The following is a 17,763-nucleotide window of genomic DNA, read 5'->3' on the forward strand; positions in this document are numbered from 1 at the left end:
GGCTGCTTCTCCCATCAGCAGCTCAGTTACTTGGCTACTTCCCCCATGGACCCTTGAGTCTACCCAGACAGAATGGTACAAACTACAGTTCTGACGCCGGCCCCCCGACGCATGGCTGGGTCAGGCTGACCATCTTCTCCAACCCAGGACAAGCTCTTGCCCTGAATTTGGAATTGTTTGCTTTCCTCGATAAGGGCGCTATTGAACCAATAGATCCCCGAACACAGTCCGGCTGATACTATTGAACGTACTTCCGTGTTTTAAAGAAAGATGGCGCATTTCGCCCCATTCTACACCTCAGGGGCCTCAATAATTACCTGAAAGTTATCCCCTTTCTGATGCTGACCACTGCAGAGGTCCTGCATGTGATGAAAAGGGGGGAGTGGCTCACTTCAATCAAGCTCAAAGCTGTTTACTTTAATGTCTCCATCATACTGCATCACAGGCAGTTTTTTCGTTTTACATGTCAGGGCTGGCACTTTCAGTTCAGGGTGCTTCCCTTTGGTCTTCCTCGCTCACCGCGGGTGTTTACCAGGTATGTGGCTGCAGCTCTATCACCTCTGCAGACGCAAGGCATGAAAATTCTGCCCTACCTGGATGATTGGCTGTTGTGCGCACCTTCCCAGACACAAGTGTCAAGTGCACTACCAGAAGAATCACCTGGTCTCTGCTCAGACCATCACTTTTCTTGGTGTAGATCTGGATGTGGCGGCCATAAGGCCATACTCGACCTACTTTGTCACTTCAGAGAGGGTGTTTGCTTCAACGGATTTCGGTTAGATGTAGGGCTGCAGCAAACGATTATTTTAGTAGTCGAGTATTCTATCGATTATTCTGGCGATTAATCGAGTAATCGGATACAATTTTTTTTAAATTTTATTAAATTTCTTGAACTTAATTTAATAGTAATACATGGCAATGACAATAACAGAAGTCAGTTAAATGAATAACCAATTCAATTCCTCTTAAGATAATTTTTTTTATTGGCAGACTTAACATAGCCGAACTGGTAGCTGCTTCTTTCAAGAAAAAAGAGTGCATTTAATGTTTCATTTGGCATATTCTGTATTTTAAAAGATGACAAAAAAAAGTTGAGACAAAAAAACTGGAAACATATTGCCACATTACACTCTTGTTTTTTCTAAAGTACAAAAATAAATAACAGTAATTTCAAATTACTTTTAAGAAGGTGTAAAAAAAAATTAAGATAAAACTGAGGCATAATAATAAACATTAATGTCTTTCTCCATACTGTGTGTCTGTGTGCGCGCTCAGACTCTTTAAAGGAGCCTGTGGTTGCAATGAAGGAAAGTAAGCATATCAACATGCTCAGAACTGAGGCTCGCCCTGCGCTTCGATGCAATATTCCCTGCTGCAGAAAACAGGCGCTCTGATGGCGTAGATGTTGCTGGGATACACAGGAAGGACTGTGCTAGCTTTGACAGTGTTGGGATAGCGCGCTGCATTCACTTTCCACCATGACAGCGGATTCTCCTTCTTGGATAGAGGATGTCTCCAAAGTACATCAAAACTTCCTTCTGGACATTTTGACTCAACTGCTGCTCCTCATCCTCTTCATCACTGGTGCTTGAGTCTGATGACCCCAGTATCTTTCGAGCAATGATTTAGCACTAGTTAATGGCTTGTCTTGTTGTTGTGCTGGGAGACCCAATTCACTTGCATTCTTCTGCTTCGCTTCCTTTTTGGCAGCAAGTGCCAGGGTTTGTACTGTGCTTTGGACCTTGAAAACTTCATCAGGAGACAGGAACTTAAGTTTCCTAAACCTGGGATCTAAAGCAGCAGCAAGTAAGATATGGTTGGATTCAGGTTGAAACACATCTAGTCCTTGCCATCTTGCTGTGATCTGTTCTGTCACAATCAGTTTGGTATGACTTGACTGGTGCAGTCTCAAAGGCTGGAGTCTGTATGGACTTCTTAAGACTTTGCACAAGCTGTGGAAGTGCAGAGAGGGTAACATATTCTTGCCCACTCAGAAATACAGTTGCTCCTTCAAATGGCTCAAGGGCCTGGTTCAGCTCCTGAATCACATCCCACTGTTCAGGCTTGAGATCAAGGTAGTGTTTTCCTCTTGGTGTCACTGCTGGGTCAGATAATGCAGCAGTTACTGGCCATCTCTGTTCCAACAGCCTGGACAGCATGTTGGAAAGTACTGTTCCAGCGAGTGCTTACAATCCTGCACCAGCATGTGTGACGGTGTGCCCATTTGCTGCTGCTTATCCTTTAGTTTGGTGCATGCTAGCTCGCTCTTCTTAAAGTGTTCAACAAGACATCTTGCAGCAGCTACACACTTAGAGATAGCCTGGTTTTTCTTCAGAGCGCCCTGCACCACCAAGTTAAGCGTGTGTCCTGCACATCGCACTGATGCCCATCCATTTTTTTCAGCCAAAATCTTAGCTGCTGCTACAACATTAGCACCGTTGTCATGGACAACAGCTTTGATTTTTTCTGGTGAAATGTTAAACTTTGCAATAACATCCTCAATCCACTCTGCAATATTTGTAGCTGTGTGTCTCTCTTCAAGTGGCATTGTTGTCAGGCTGTGGGACTCCATTCCCCAGTCCCTCCCCAAGAAAGTGGCACGTCACACCCAGATATGCTTCTGTAGCACGCTGGTCCAGATGTCGATTGTGAGAGCGTATGCTGTCGGTCTCTTTAGCATGTTTTTAACTTGCCTTTAATGTCCTCGTACTTTTCTCCATAATTTTCATGAAGTAGGTTCTTGAAGGAAGCGCATAGTTTTTGATTGAAAAGCGAAAATCATCTTCTGGAATCCTTAATCCTCCACCATGGACAGTGGAACGCATGTCTGTGACAATCATGTTCAGAATGCGGTCTGTGAAGTCAGCACTTGCGCAGTTGAACATGACGGAGCCCTCTGTACAAAGCTGTCCAAAGTACCACTCTGCGATTTACTGGAGAAAAACAAAAAGTAGTAGAGTATAATTAATTTTGTTATTTATTCATTGATTACCAGGCCTAAATTAATGGCAAATGTACATATTATGATGTGATCTACAACTGATGACCCTACTCTCTGCAATAGAATTAAAATGAATAAAGCCAATATATTGTCATAAAATAAATACCTAAACAAATAAATAACACGTTGACCAGGTCTGACAACCTCGTGTGTGCGCGCGCGCCTGTGTGTGAGTGAGATATAATATGAGACATAATCATAATAATCTCGTCATGTGGCCACTACAATTATTTCCCCTGTTAATCAGCCATTATTCGGCTACGTGTATGTTATTTACGTGCCGTAATCTCCAATCACTGATCTAAATCAGTGTTTTTCAACCTTTTTTGAGCCAAGGCACATTTTTTTCATTGAAAAAATCACGAGGCACACCACCAGCCAAACATGTTAAAAAATGATACTCTGTAGCCTATATTAACAATATAGCCATTCTCATCAAAGTGTCTTGAATAGGAATCAAATAAACACAAAGAATAAAGGACTTTATCATCATTTGTATTTCTTCTTTCAAATAAAAAGTGCACTTATCATGTCCACTTCAAAAATACAGCTTGAACATAACAAATGAAACAACAATGTGGTCTTAAAGGGACTGAAGCGATGCGATTACATTAAAAATCAATGTAAATGATGCAACGTCAATTTATCCCCCCCTCAGCGACGCGACTTGCATGATCAAAGTTGAAAAATTTTAACTTTTTAAGCGACGTGAAGCGATATCTCCCGTCCTCCACTGTCTGTAGAGCGGAGGCAGCAGCCCCCCCTCCCGCTCCCGCTTCAGTGCTGACGGCTGCAGCGGAGGCTGTTCTACTTCCTCAAAGTATCAGGTTCAAAATTAAAGCGGTAAATTTCTTTAAAACCACAGTAACTACTGATCAAACACATTCTGAGTGAAGTCATCCTTTAATATCTCCGTTAAGTTGATCATTTAACCGTAGAAGCGGAGCAAGAAGGAAAAAAAAAAGACGTCATCAACACTCTCTCTCTCTCTCTGTCTCTACCCTGTTACCGGGGCCACACACACACACACACACACACACACACACACACAGTTCCCTAGTGATCGCGTCGCTGGAGCGATGAAATGATGGACTGACAAAAAAGCACCACTATGTGCAAACTACCGATCAGGGACGATTTAAGGCAACGGCATCGCTTCCGTCGCGTTCGGTGTGCACGCACCTTTATTCACTACTGCAGCACGGACACTCGACAATGGTATATTATTTGCAGATAATAATTAATATGTTTTCAAATTTTTTTTTAGACCAATTAGGTGAAATTGGATAATTTCCCACGGCACACCTGACGATCTCTCGCGGCACACTAGTGTGCCGCGGCACAGTGGTTGAAAAACACTGATCTAAATTAAATACTTCTGTGAACGTGACAATAACATTAGACTTACCTGTTGGATCCGCTCGGCAGACTTGATGCATAAAGCGGATGCTTTCGGCTCAGGTGTTGTAGCATTGAAGTAGTGCTGTTATGGTATGCTAATTCTGTTTTGCAGTACACGCATTGTACTGTATTTTGCTCCCGTTTTAGTTTATAATGGTCCCACACTTTCGACAGTTTACGTCGTTTTCTTTGCTCTCCTTGTCGCTCGTCTCCCTCGGTCTCCGTCTCCATTTTGTGTTCCGCACTTTGCGCGCACATGTAGGCATCAAAAGCGGAAGTGGCTTAAACGAAGCATCGAGTCAGAGAATTTTGCCTCGATGCATTTTTGTAATCGAATTACTCGAATAACTCGAGGAATCGTTTCAGCCCTAGTTAGATGCCAGGTGTCACAGGCAGAGGAGGATCAGGGTGTCTCAACAATGTGTCTGGGCTCTGTCCCCATTGACAAGCCAGTCATCAATTCTGAAAGGCACTCACATGGGCCATCTTTCTGCCCAACGAGAGACTGTCACAACGGACACGTCCCTCCTTGAATGGGGTGCCGTCTGGCAGTACCAAATTGCCAAGGGGCAGTGAGCGCCGCCCCTCCCCCTCATTCCAGCGGGTTCTTTACCAGGGTTCTCATGGTGGCTTTCTTTTAGACGGACAAAACATGGTTTCCCCTGCTGCACCAGTTGGGTTGATGGAAGGTCCAAGTTGCAACTTGGAAAGCACTGTTCTTGAAGATGAGATTCTGACATTGCAAAATTACATTGAAATCAAAGCCAAAACAACATCCACTCAACCTTGATAACATGTATTGTTTTGGAAACTACTGTTGGAGGAGCAGTATTCCAATCTCAGAAGATATGCCTTGAACCTGACAGCTCTTTTTGGATCAACTTATTTGTGCCACTCTGCTTGAAAATTATAAAGTCAAATTACAGATCAACAATGACTGATGACCAAGTTGCAGTCTGCCTACTCCTAGCAACCAGCTCCTACACACCGGACTACAAGAAGCTAGCCTCCTCCTCCCAGTGCCAGGTCTCCCACTAAAGGCAGGCATACACTGTGCGATTTTTGGCCCATTGTGAGCCGATTTTTGACTCGTGGGACTATTTTGTGGGATCGTACGAGTCTCTGCTAGATCGTGCATCGTGTAGTATACATGGGGTCACGAGAAGCGATTAACACCTCACGACCAGCTCCCGATCAGCAATCGTAGATTGTAAGGATTTCAAACATGTTTGAAATCTAGTCACTCCTTGTGAGCTCCTTGTGAGGATATCGCACAGTTGAAGCCGTGCCACAGACCAGCTTACCGTAAATGCTCACACCGCTGTAAAATTGACGGACTGTCGTGCCCACGTCTGTCCAGCCAGCTCCTGGTCCATCACGTCACCGTCTTCTCTTTTTTAAAGCTCTTTTTGCTGAGATTTGCGAGCATCTCTCCACTTCCGGGGTTTTCTTCTTCGTCTGTTTTAATGGTGACGCTTCAGTGTTCTTCTTCTTCTTCTTCTTCTTCTAATTTGTACGTTGCATTTCCAGAAACAAGACCCCGACATGTCGTGTATGGACGTACAGTGTGAGCAGTCAGATCGTGTCAGAGTGTCGGCCGTACAGTGTGAGAACATGCATCGTGAGCTGCGCACATTCGGGCTCTGCGTCTGAGTCACACAGTTTGAGCTGGAGTTGAGTGCAACGATTGGAAAAATCACACCCTGTATCCCAGCCTTAAGAACGGTTTGTGACGTGATGTCTAGTGGTTGTGTGACAACAACATTAAGTGTTGTGATGTTAGTTACTGCAGGCTGGAAACGAGGAGTGTGGGTTTGTGATTGCACTGTACTGGTAGACCTCAGAAGGTTGGCTTCTTGAAATGTAGATCTTGGGTCAAAAAAGGTTGGAGACCCCTGGTACAGTATATGGCATCCAGTGCTTGAAGCATCACCTCTGGCTGTCAAGAAAGATGAAATAGAAAAAAAGTTATGTATGTAACTATGGTTCTATTAATCCTGGATGACAGCAAGAACAGTAAGTCATTTGGAAATGTCATTTTGAATCTGTGAACATCAGCTGAGATTAAATGCTTTGCTTTGGACTGTGGGAAAAAATTTACACCCTTTAAAACTTTTAACAGTGTCATGGTTCCTGGATTGCTGCAACTAGGATCTTAATGAGATAAAAGGCAAATGATAATCTATATCTGCTTCGTTGTTTTGTAGCAAACCAAAATGCCTTTCTTAAAAGTTGAATGCCAGCTAAACACATTATCCAGTTTATTCTGTTAAAAAAAATTATTTTTCAAATTTGTCATATCTATGGCCAAATCATCTGTAGCTCAGTCGCCTTACAGAGAGTTTTGTTATTGAGTGTTTGTGTCATGCCTTCAGGTCCTTTTTGATCTTCCAGCTGACTCTCAGGCTTTTCAAGGTTTTGACCAACTAAAGGACAGTAATCCACTACCTTTTGAAGTCCTGACCAACATCCTTACTTCACTGGGCCTAAATTGTGAGCTGAACCAGAATCCAACACCAAGCCCAGTCCACCTGCTGGCCACTGGTCCGGTAAGCACAATGCTTGTGTTAGTAAGGTTTTTCATTGTAGGACTATGTGAGGACCTCAGTATTCAAACAGATCATCCAAGCTTTGAATGAATCAGACAACATTTGCTCAAAATTTTCTCATCACTCAGCCTTAGTAGCTCAGTTCTTTGTAGGTCAAATCAAGCTCACCACATCTGTCTTTTTGTCCTAAATTGTCCTAAACACTCTTTTTTTGTAAAAGTTAATCTTTTTGTATTTTGGAAACCAAACGGTTTTCAAAAAAAAGCTCTTATTTGTTCACGATTAATAACTTTAGGTTATGTACAGTATATAACCCTGGTTCTATGAGTGAGATGACACCTCGTCTCCTCTCAGCTATCTCACGTTTTTCTTTGCCAGCTTAACTGTCCACAGGCGGATTTTCTTTATTCCAGGGATTATGAACGGGGGCGCCAACCTGTTTTCTAGGGGCGCGCCGCTTTACGGGGAATGGATGCTGCACCCAGAGGTGGTGCGGCAGCTGTGGGCCCGTTACGGTTGGGCCGAGGTGGACCTGTTCGCAGGGGAAGAGAACGCGCAGTGTTCCTCTACCTGCGCAGCACGGAGGCTCCCCTCGGTGTAGACGCACTAGTGCACGTTTGGCTGCTTGTGCTTTTTTACGCATTCCCTCAACCCTGTCCAGGGTGAGGGAATGCGGACACACACTGCTCCTGGTGGCTCCACTGTCGCCGCCCATGCACTGGCTGGCAGAGATTTACCGGCTGCTGTGTGCACGTCCTTGGCAGCTCCCGATGCGCAGGGACTTGTTGTCACAGGGGAGGGGCACAGTTTTCCACCCGCATCCAGACTGTCTGGCGCTATGGGCTTGGCCCCTGAGTGGCTCAATCTGTCAGCCGTGGGATTGTCAGAGTGTGATTTCGACCATAGAGAGTGCCCGGGCCCCCTCCACTAGGTCTCTTTATGACTCTGGGTGGAGGCTGTTTGAGGGGTGGTGCCTCCAGAGGAACCACATCCTTTATCAGTGCCCAGTGGGAGTGATTTTGTCATTTCTACAAGACCTGATTAACAAAAAACAAAGCCTTTTCCACTGTGAAAGTGTATTTGGTGCAATTACCGCATGTCACGTGGCTTTGGGGATAAATCGGCCAGTCAGCAACCGCTGATCTGCCGGTTTATGAAGGGGGAGCATAGGCTCCTCCTCGTGTCCAGATCACTGGTGCCACCGTGGAATCTGGCGGTGGTTTTGGAGGGACTTAAATGTTCTTCTTTTGAACCACTGGAAGAGGCGGGCCTGAAGTTCACCTCTCTTAAGGCTGTCTTGTTGCTGGCCTCTGGCTTCGGCCAAGAGGGTCAGTGACATCCATACGCTCTCGGTTCATCCGTCGTGCACTCAGCTTTTCCCAGGTGATGGGAGGATCATCCTGATACCCAACCCGGCTTTTGTGCCGAAGGTTGTGGGCTCATGTTTCCTCGTTGACCTTTTCGCCTTTTCTGCCTCACAAGGTGAGCAGCGGCCGGATGTGTTATGTCCAGATCATGTGATTTGTACTTACTGTACATGGATATGACGAGGGGCCTCAGGAGGACCAATCAGCTGTTTGTCTCCTGGGCAAATCCCCATAAGGGGAAGCCTGTTACTAAGGCAACACCTGTCCACACTGGGTGGTGGAGGCTATTGCTTTGGCTTACTCCTGACAGGGTCTGCAGCCACCTACGGGTCTGCGCACTTGATTCGGGGTCTTGCCACATCCTGGGCTTTTTTCAGCGGAATGTCTGTTCAGGACATCTGTGCGGTGGCGAGTTGGACCTCGCCCCTCACGTTTGTCCGCTTTTACATGCTGTACATTTCCGCTTCGTGCGTGGCATGGGTGATTTTACTGTCCTGATGTGATGAGACTGGTTCCGCTCGATGAGCATGTCTGCACTACGGGAGTTTCCGTATCCCATAGTGAGACATCTCACAAAATATTATGAAATAGAACTTTAGGTTATGTATATAACCCCCTCTATGAGTGAGATGTCCTACCAGACTACCCTTCTTGCTCGAAAGAGGAAAAGAGGAGCTTAATTTGAATAGTGTGCGCCTGTCCGCATCCTCCTTTATAGGAGGTGGGTTTCCCCCTAGCGGACGGACGCGCTTCACCGGCCAATCAGGATTGGCAGATTGAAATAAATGCTTCTGAGGAATGCAGACAGAAGTTGCATCCCATAGTGAGACATCTCACGAAATACTATGAAATAGAACTTTTTCGTGCATTGAATCTTAAAGAAAGTTTGGCTTACTTGAATATTTCAGTTTGTAACTCGAGTTTAAATAAGTTGTAAATAAGTTTAGCTGCTGTGCCATTATCATACATCTTTGTAGATTTACATTTTTAATCAGTTTTTTTCATGTTTGGTTGAGTTTGTTACCTTTTAAGAAGTTACGTGAAGAATGTAAGAAAACACAATACCCTCTTCTTTGTTTTTACAGGAGGCTAAGAGCAGGTTCCTGAGTTGGTTAGAGGAACGTGTGGATCAGAATGGTGTTCTTGCATTGTCTAAGACCTCCCTCAAGATGTTATCCCACGAAGAACTGCAGGGTGCATCCACCATTCCTGCTAACAATGTACTGCCTCTGCTCACTGAGTCCAAAAGCTTTAAGCAGTTTTGCATGCAAACCTACATCAGGAATTTGAAGACCAACCTTTTGGGGCACACACTACTTTTTGCTGAAGTCGTCACTTCTACTATGGATCTATTAGAAGGGTAATGGATCTTCCGCACCGACGTAACATTTAGAATTTTCCAAGATCAGATGTGATCTATTACCTTGAGCATCATGGCCACAAATTCTAATTTGTGACCCAAATCACTGTAGAGTGTTTCTACAGTGAAACCAATCATTGTTGTGTGCACTTAGGATTCTCATTTAGTCAGACTGCAGTCAACAGGGAATGTTTTTCCTTCACACGCTATATTTTAACTTGCTTAGTTTAGTTAAGTCATTTGGTATTCACAATTGATGAGCAGGTATAAACTGAACTCTTATTTGTTGTAGTGGACAGGGTTTTCACATGCCTATAATCTTTTTTATTCTTTTTTTACAAATCGAGATATGAATTTTTCAAATTTCACCAATTATAAGAGATGGTGATTTTTACATTTTAAAACTGATCCAGAATCATTATATTGATCCAGATCCCCACTAAAAATGTAATGCAATTTTTTATGGCGTAAGAGGTAAAATTTTGTCATGAAACAGCGAACAGACAAGACATAAATGAACATGGTGAATTATTACTTCCTTGGCGGAGGTAATAACACATTTATAAAGAACCTTCCAAGGAACTCAAGGTCGCTTCCCAATAAGCGTACAAAACATTAACCATAATACAGACGGTACAAAACCATGCAAACAAATACAAATTTGAAGACTGTAATGGGGGAACAGGGATAGTTATTTAAAGGTTAAAAGTTTCCAGATATGCAGTATTATGGATATAGCCAACAGTATAGTTCTCAGAATACTTGAGTATTAAAATAATCAAGAGTTGCAGCCCTAATGTTCGGCAAAATTGAGTTTATATGTTCCATAACAGTTGCAGTTTTCCTTCTGGCCCTTTGAAGAAAAGCTCATCCTCGATGCATACAGTAAAAAATGAAAATCAATGGTGTGAATAAAATATTTTCTAACCAACTATCTAATATATGCAACACAAGAACAAAGACTAGTAACTCCAATCAGTTACTGACATTTATTTATAGAGTATGTTTTAAAAACTACAGATGATCAGTGTTGTATAACAAAATCTGAATGGTACAAGGAAGGAGTTAAAAAATGCAATAACAACGCACTGACGAGACCTATTGAAGGTGAAGTGCGTTTCTACTTTTGTAATTTTTCAGATTGACTCTGCGTTTGCCAAAGGATATGAGTGTGATGGCTGTTGCTCTTCGACAAAATCAGGGAAGAGGTCAGATCCCCTGCTTGCACATTTAAACTTTGAAACGCCTAATATACGCTTTGTTCTGACAAACATTGTTATGTTGATTTGATGATTATTTTTTTAGCTTGTTTTATCACTGACTGTTTTTTGTTGAGGGTCTGTGTTTGGTTCTGCTGCAGGTCGAGGTAGGAATTCCTGGCTCAGCCCTGTGGGATGTGCCATGTTTACTCTTGGGGTTCAGGTGGAGATAAGTTCCAGGCTCGGACAGAGGATCCCGTTCCTGCAGCATCTCGCCGCTCTAGCAGTGGTAGAGGCTGTTCGCACACTTCCAGGATATGAGGTATCCATCGAAACTCTAACCTGGGCCAATAATTCCCCAGTTAATCCTCACTTATTTATGCATCAGCCATTTTTAAAATCTTACTACTCCACATTTTACAAGTGAAGTGTGTAGTGACAGTAACGCAGAATTACTTAGACGGATGATTTCAAGCCAATGTTTCCCTAGCTCCTGCTTAGATCTCCTTATTTGAATTGAAAATAGGAAAGAACAAGAAAGTGTTTTATAGTGCACTTTCAGAAAATTAGATTTATGTTGTTTTTTTCAAGAAAATAATTTTCCCTTTAAAGAGGTGTGTAAGACATGCAACAAATGAACAGTCATACAGAGATCTAGTGGAGGAAGCCTGAGCGCTCTGTATAATGGAAATCACACGCTGTGAGAGACCCACGGCCGACAGATTGTGCCACTCAGGCCAAGCGCTCTGGGTGAGGGTGGAAGTCCGAGCCCTTCGCCTGTGCCAGGGGCAGGTGCACAGCAGCCGGTAAATCTCTACCAGCAAGTGCATGGCAGGCCAATGCGGAGTAAAGGTGCAACAATTAGTCGACGTTGTCGACAAAAATTGATAACAGAATTTGTCACCGACAAATGTATTTGTTGACAATTGTCGGTTACGTCATCACTTCACGTCTTCTTCAAGCTCCGGATGGAGCTGGACATTGTTTTTTTCATGAGGACTGGCTCATCCGTCCTTCTATACAGTGCATACGGAAAATGTTCACAGTGCTTCGCTTTTCCCACATTTCATCATGTTACAGCCTTATTCCAAAAGGGATTCAATTAATTTTTTTCCTCAAAATTCTACACACAATACCCCATAATGACATGAAAAATATTTTTTTTAAATGTTTGCAAATTTATTAGAAATAAAGAATGAAAATATAACATGTACATAAGTATTCACAGCCTTTGCTCAGTACTTTGTTGTGGCACCTTTGGCAGCAATTACGGCCTCAAGTCTTTTGGAATATGAAGCCACAAGCTTGGCACATCTATCTTGGCACAGTGAAATAGACATATAAGATCAGGAGAAACTGGTCCATGCTTTTATCTCCAGCAGACTGCACTATTGTAATGGTCTTCTAATAGGAATCCCCCATAAGAGCATCAAACAGCTACAGCTGGTTCAGAACGTTGCAGCTTGGGTCTTAACCAGAACAAAGAGGTCAGAACACATTACTCCAGTTTTAAAGTATTTACACTGGCTCCCAGTCAGCCTCAGAATAGACTTAAAAGTTCTGCTGCTGGTGTATAAATCTGTGAATGGGTTTGGTCCAGAATGTTAGTCAGGTATGAACCCAGCAGGTCTCTCAGATCTATGGATACAGGTCAGATAGTGGAGACCAGATCTCACCGTAAACATGGTGATGCTGCATTTAGTTGTGGAAGAAGTTGAACAAACTGCCAGCAGAGCTGAAGTCAGCATCCAATGTGAACATTTTTAAATTAAAGTTAAAGGCACTTTTTTTCTCTACTGCGTATGATTGAGAGAGAGATTTTTGGTCATGTTGTTGATATAATGTGTTTGTTGATGATTTTAATTCATTTTACTGATGATTTTGAATGTTCTTATTGATTTTAAGCTGTTGAATGTTTTATCATGTAAAGCACATTGAGTTGCCTTGCACTATACAAATACATTTGCCTTGCCTTGCCTTGCCATGTGCGCGCACCTAGAAATACAGTTTTATATTAACAATAATAATAATAATAATTGTAATGAAAATCACATGATCATTGTGCAAAACTGCTGCTTAATTGGCTGCAACAACTATAGCTGTTAGAAAAAGAAACGCGCACACAATGCGTAAAGACACACAGTGACTAATCTGGCACTGCTGGAGGACGAGGTGCACGGGGGGCACAAGAACGCTCTGCTCTGAGTCGCACAAAACCTAATGCTATATAAACACAGCCACAAAAACAAAGTTAGCTCGCTAAGTGGTTGCTGCAGACACGGGCATCAGCAGACTATGCTCCTCCCGACGGCAGACGTAGGTTTAAAATCCACTTTTTACAGCGTTGTTCTGTGAGCTTTTTACATTTCTCACTTTTGTGAACAACAATCTTCAGTACTCTATAAAATTTCTTTTCTTTTTATTCGGTTAGAAAGTGTGGAGCAGCCGTAAACTCCACAAAACATGGGCTTTATGATAATTTCAGATGGCAGATTCTCAAGTTTCCTGCTCTCCATCAGAATTCAGCGCTCTTGCTTTGTCGCGATGCAGCAATGTGAGTGACGTCACATGAATCACAGAGCAGGCCATAGACATATACACATTCTATTGGCTCTATCCTAACAACAGCTCTAGGCCACTTTCAATAGCACAAATAAAGCAGACTTCTGTCCGCGTGCAGAATTTATTTTACTCTGTAACGGAATCTACGTATTTCAAAATTTACTAAAGTAAAAGCAAAATTACAGATTTTAAGAAGTACTCAAAAAAGTAGAATTACACAAAAAAGCTACTCAATTACAGTAACGAGAGTAAATGTAATTTGTTACTTTCCACCCCTGCATTTGGGCCTGTCAGGTGGCCCCTCTGTTGATGGTTGGCCTGCCGTGTAGAGTACAAATACATCAGGATGGTCGGGCGTGGCAGTGGGTCTTGGGGGTGCGTGGAGGGTTATTGCTGGGGGCTCTCTTCGCGGGTTCTCTCCGGGCAGTGTCGGCCTGGCAGGGCATGGGGTGCCTCTTCCTTTTGAGTGGAGCTTGATGCTTGTCTTGTCTCCTGGTTGCCCTCGGGGTGGTCCCTGCAGTGTGCGGATTAGGGTTAGTGACTTTTACTGACTTTAGCAACAACTAAGGCTCATCGCGCGGGCGGCATCGATAAAGGGTGATCTGGAGTGCTCTGGGGGGGCTCGGTCAATGCGCCTGGAGGCCGGCGGGGCGACTGGGGATGTGGTCATCGTTCCCGGGTGAGCTGCTGCTTCTATTCCGGGTCCTTCCGGCCTGGGGTTCAGTCCCTGTTGGCTCTGGGCCCGCGGGCGGGTGCCAGGTGTCTGCTCGTTCAACGCGGCTCTGGCCGTCTGCTGGGCTTGGGCCTTGGCTCCTCCGCTAGGGTCTCAGGCAGGGGGCTTTCTGGGCCCTCCCCTCGGGGGGTGGATATTGGTTGGGGTGCGGTGGGTCCTCAGCTCCTTGGGGCTTTCTCGGGTATGAATATGGTGGCTGCCTCTTGGCTTGGGATCTTGGGGACGTCTGGGTTGCTCGGCCGTGGGGTGGTGGCCTGGGGCTCCTTGGCCCCCGCTCTTTCTGCTGGCCTGGCTCCATTTTCGGTTCCGGGGCAGCCTTTGGGTTTGCAGTAACGGTTTTTGCACATACATTGGCCTACGATGCACTGGCATGCCTTGGGCTATGGGATAAAACTCGTGCTGGGCTTAATCCTAGACACGTTGATCCCAAATACCTGTTTTAGGTATTAACACTCACACCTTCTCTCTGTCCATTATACCCAAGCTTCACACTTGTCACCAGACTGGCTTTAGTACATAACACAATCACTTTAAAACAATCACCTCTTCCCCACCTTTTCCATTTACCATTTCGAGTCTCTCCTTCCTGTGCCCCCCCCCCACCTAGGTGTAACAATGCCCTCTCTTTTTACATTCCTCCTTTTTGGCCGGTTTTATCGTTGATTTATACCTTAAGACAGATGTCCTCACCTCTATGCCAGCGGCTCTCCCTGCACTGTGGCCTCCTAATGCTAGTTTTAATTAACCAGAAATTAGAAATGAAAACTAACAAGAATTTTGACAAAATACATTTATTTGTCAATATTCCATTTCAACCAACTCTCCATCATTTAGCTGGGGACATGTCTCACATTGTAGGTGTTTGTCGCAGATTTTGATGCCTTGATGTCAGAGGCAGGGGCTCCCACTTAAAACACTTTGGCCCAAGGCAGTTCTACCTTTACCTCAGCTGTTCTTGTCTGCAACAGAAAGGAAGTAATTAAAAAGCAAATCATGTAAAAAACATTAAAAAATCAAGTTATTTTTGATTGAATGAATGTCTTAGCAGCAGACACAAGGTCCATAGAAATACACTATTACATACAAAAATAATCAAATAAGAACAGTTTAAATGAACATTAGATTAGACAAGGCCATTGTAGCCATACCAGCCTGTCATTGCCCGATCCCGTTAGATCTCGGAAGCTAAGCAGGTCTGGGCCTGGTTAGTAGTTGGATGGGAGACCACTGAGAATTCCAGGTGCCACAGTGGGGTGGCAGTCACAGTGGTATCTGTCATTGTGCCCTTGGGCAAGGCACTTCACCTACATTGCCTAGTATGAATGTAGTGTGTGAGTGAGTGTTGGTGGTGGTCGGAGGGGCCGATGGCGCACTATGGCAGCCTCACTTCCGTCAGTCTGCCCCAGGGCAGCTGTGGCTACAATAGTAGTTTACCACCACTAAGTGTGGAGTGAAAGAATAATGCCTTAATTCTGTAAAGCGACTTTGAGTGTCTATGATAAAGCGCTATATAAAACTGATGCATTATTAAGGCATTTGGTTCATTTACTATGTATTGATGCTGATATAACCTACAAGTCCAATTCAGCTACGAGCAGTGTTCATAACACTGTTAGTAGCTGAATAAGAGTTTTAGTCACAGACACACAACATGGGCAATATGAGGAAAAAAATCATATCACGATTTATTCTTTGTAAAATCATGATCACATCAGAATTTTTTTCATTCAAATCATTTATACTATTTTAAAGTTATTTACCAATAAAACAAACCAATTCACCTACTTAAAATCATCACCCTAAATGGAAAAAAGGAATATAAGGTCATTTTCAAATATTTTTTAAAATGGTATGTAAGCAATTTATCAAACTGGTTCCAAGTACAAATAACATCAAACAAAAGGGCTGACAAGTTCTTATAGTCACACACAGTCTTTTTACTTTGTTAAACTAAAGTGGTGTAGCATTAGCAACACTTGCTACATAACAAGGCAGCAGATCAGTCTCATGATGTCCATTTGTTATTGAAGTAACACACTCATGTTAATAAAATCCTACTTTAAGCAGTGTTTGAACCCTTCATTTCACACAGTTTGGACAATAATATCCTTTACAAGATAAAACGTTACTGCTTTGGTTACATTAGGCCTGGGTAATATAGACCAGGCAATGTAAACCATTTATTTTTTTCAATAGTTTTACAAGAAAAACAATAATGGGTCAAAATAAGTGGAGCCACAAAGACCCTTTTATTGATCACTAGCAGCACAATAACACCGAATAAACTGCCAAAAAATAAAAAAAACAATGCAACTCATCACGCACTCCTAAATACAGAGCCAAGCAGTTCCCGCTTAACGTTGGTGTCTGTGAAGCTACACCCGTTTCTGGTGAAGCTACAAACTAGGAGGGAGGGGCTGAGCAGCCTCCGTCAGCTTCACGTGCTCAGAGTGTTTAGTATGAACATCTCATCAGAGCTATACAAGATCTGTGGGAACAAGTTGTGTGTTTTTGTGGACGAGACTGATTCCAGAGATTGTAGAGTCTGAAAAATCATAGGTTCATGATAAGTTGATAGCTTCTAATATTCTGGCCCCTAGTGGTGAAGTAACTGATGCATCTTGTCTATTTATTTTTGTCTAATCATCTGGAATGATATCATCAGGATAATTTAAATTAGGTTATTTTAAATGAAGTTGTTCAAAACTTTGTAAATCTGCTCATATTCAGTAAACCATTGATCCCTGAGGAGAAATATGGTGACATTCATTCATCTTTATTTGACATATGATTATAAATAATGAAAAAGGAGCAGTAAGAATAATCCATGTCAGTACAATCTATAGCTACCTTTCAATTGGAGCTTACACTGTTTAATTATGGTTTTCTTTTTTTGATTATGCATTTTCTTTACTGATAGGAGTTGAAAACCAATATTTTCTGAAAAAAAATAGATACAATTTAAAAATAATAATAATAATAATGTGGAAAACACAGAATTAGAAGAAAAAAATGGAGCTTGGAAAAAAATAAAATGTGTTTTATTGTGCCCTATGTAAGTTCTGTTAATGTTTGCCAGTTATTACAGTTCAATTCAACTTTAGAATACAACAGTCATCGCAAAGCACTTAGCTATATAAAATTCATATTAGAAAAAAAGAACCCTATGATGAAAGTGCAGTGCAGCTGAGAACAAAGCAAAAGCAGTGGAGAAAGCTTGAGAGGCTTGTCCTGACCAAAAGAGGAAAGAAACGAGGCACATGATGGAAACTGTTAAAGGACTATCAAACCAGTAGCTCAGCAGCAGTGGTGTTAAGTAACAAAGTGAATAACTGTACAAATGTTAAGTACTTTTACATCACAATTCTTCTCATATATATTTTTGTTGTTTTTCACAAACCACAATTTGAGTGGCGTGAATACATATTTTTTTTGCTTGAAGAAAATAGTGTATTTTTCCTTAGTGTACTCTTCAGAATGTTCAAGATTGCTTAATGTATGTGTTAAAATCAAAAAGATTCTCTGGGAGAGGATCCCGTATGATGGATTTTTTTTTTGTCACCTTTGTCACGCCTTTGGTGTTTGCATGTC

The 17,763-nt window shown here is 42.8% G+C and overlaps 1 protein-coding gene and 1 pseudogene across 5 annotated transcripts in view; both read left to right on the forward strand.

Moving 5' to 3' along the window:
- Positions 1–17,763, forward strand: part of hlcs (holocarboxylase synthetase (biotin-(proprionyl-CoA-carboxylase (ATP-hydrolysing)) ligase)) — a 69,204-nt gene that overhangs the window by 48,979 nt on the left and 2,462 nt on the right. For 4 of the 5 annotated variants that reach the window (XM_028466097.1, XM_028466098.1, XM_028466099.1 and 1 more), the window contains 4 exons: positions 6,778–6,951; positions 9,404–9,678; positions 10,819–10,886; positions 11,039–11,199. In XM_028466097.1, the coding sequence (XP_028321898.1) occupies positions 6,778–6,951; positions 9,404–9,678; positions 10,819–10,886; positions 11,039–11,199 (678 nt within the window). The remainder of the gene's footprint in view (positions 1–6,777; positions 6,952–9,403; positions 9,679–10,818; positions 10,887–11,038; positions 11,200–17,763) is intronic. The other variant, XM_028466101.1, reaches the window with a different exon arrangement.
- On the forward strand, positions 15,307–15,424 carry LOC114476264 (uncharacterized; annotated as a pseudogene).

This window comes from Gouania willdenowi, chromosome 14 (assembly GCF_900634775.1).
Source record: "Gouania willdenowi chromosome 14, fGouWil2.1, whole genome shotgun sequence".
NCBI classification, from domain to species: Eukaryota; Metazoa; Chordata; class Actinopteri; order Blenniiformes; family Gobiesocidae; genus Gouania; species Gouania willdenowi.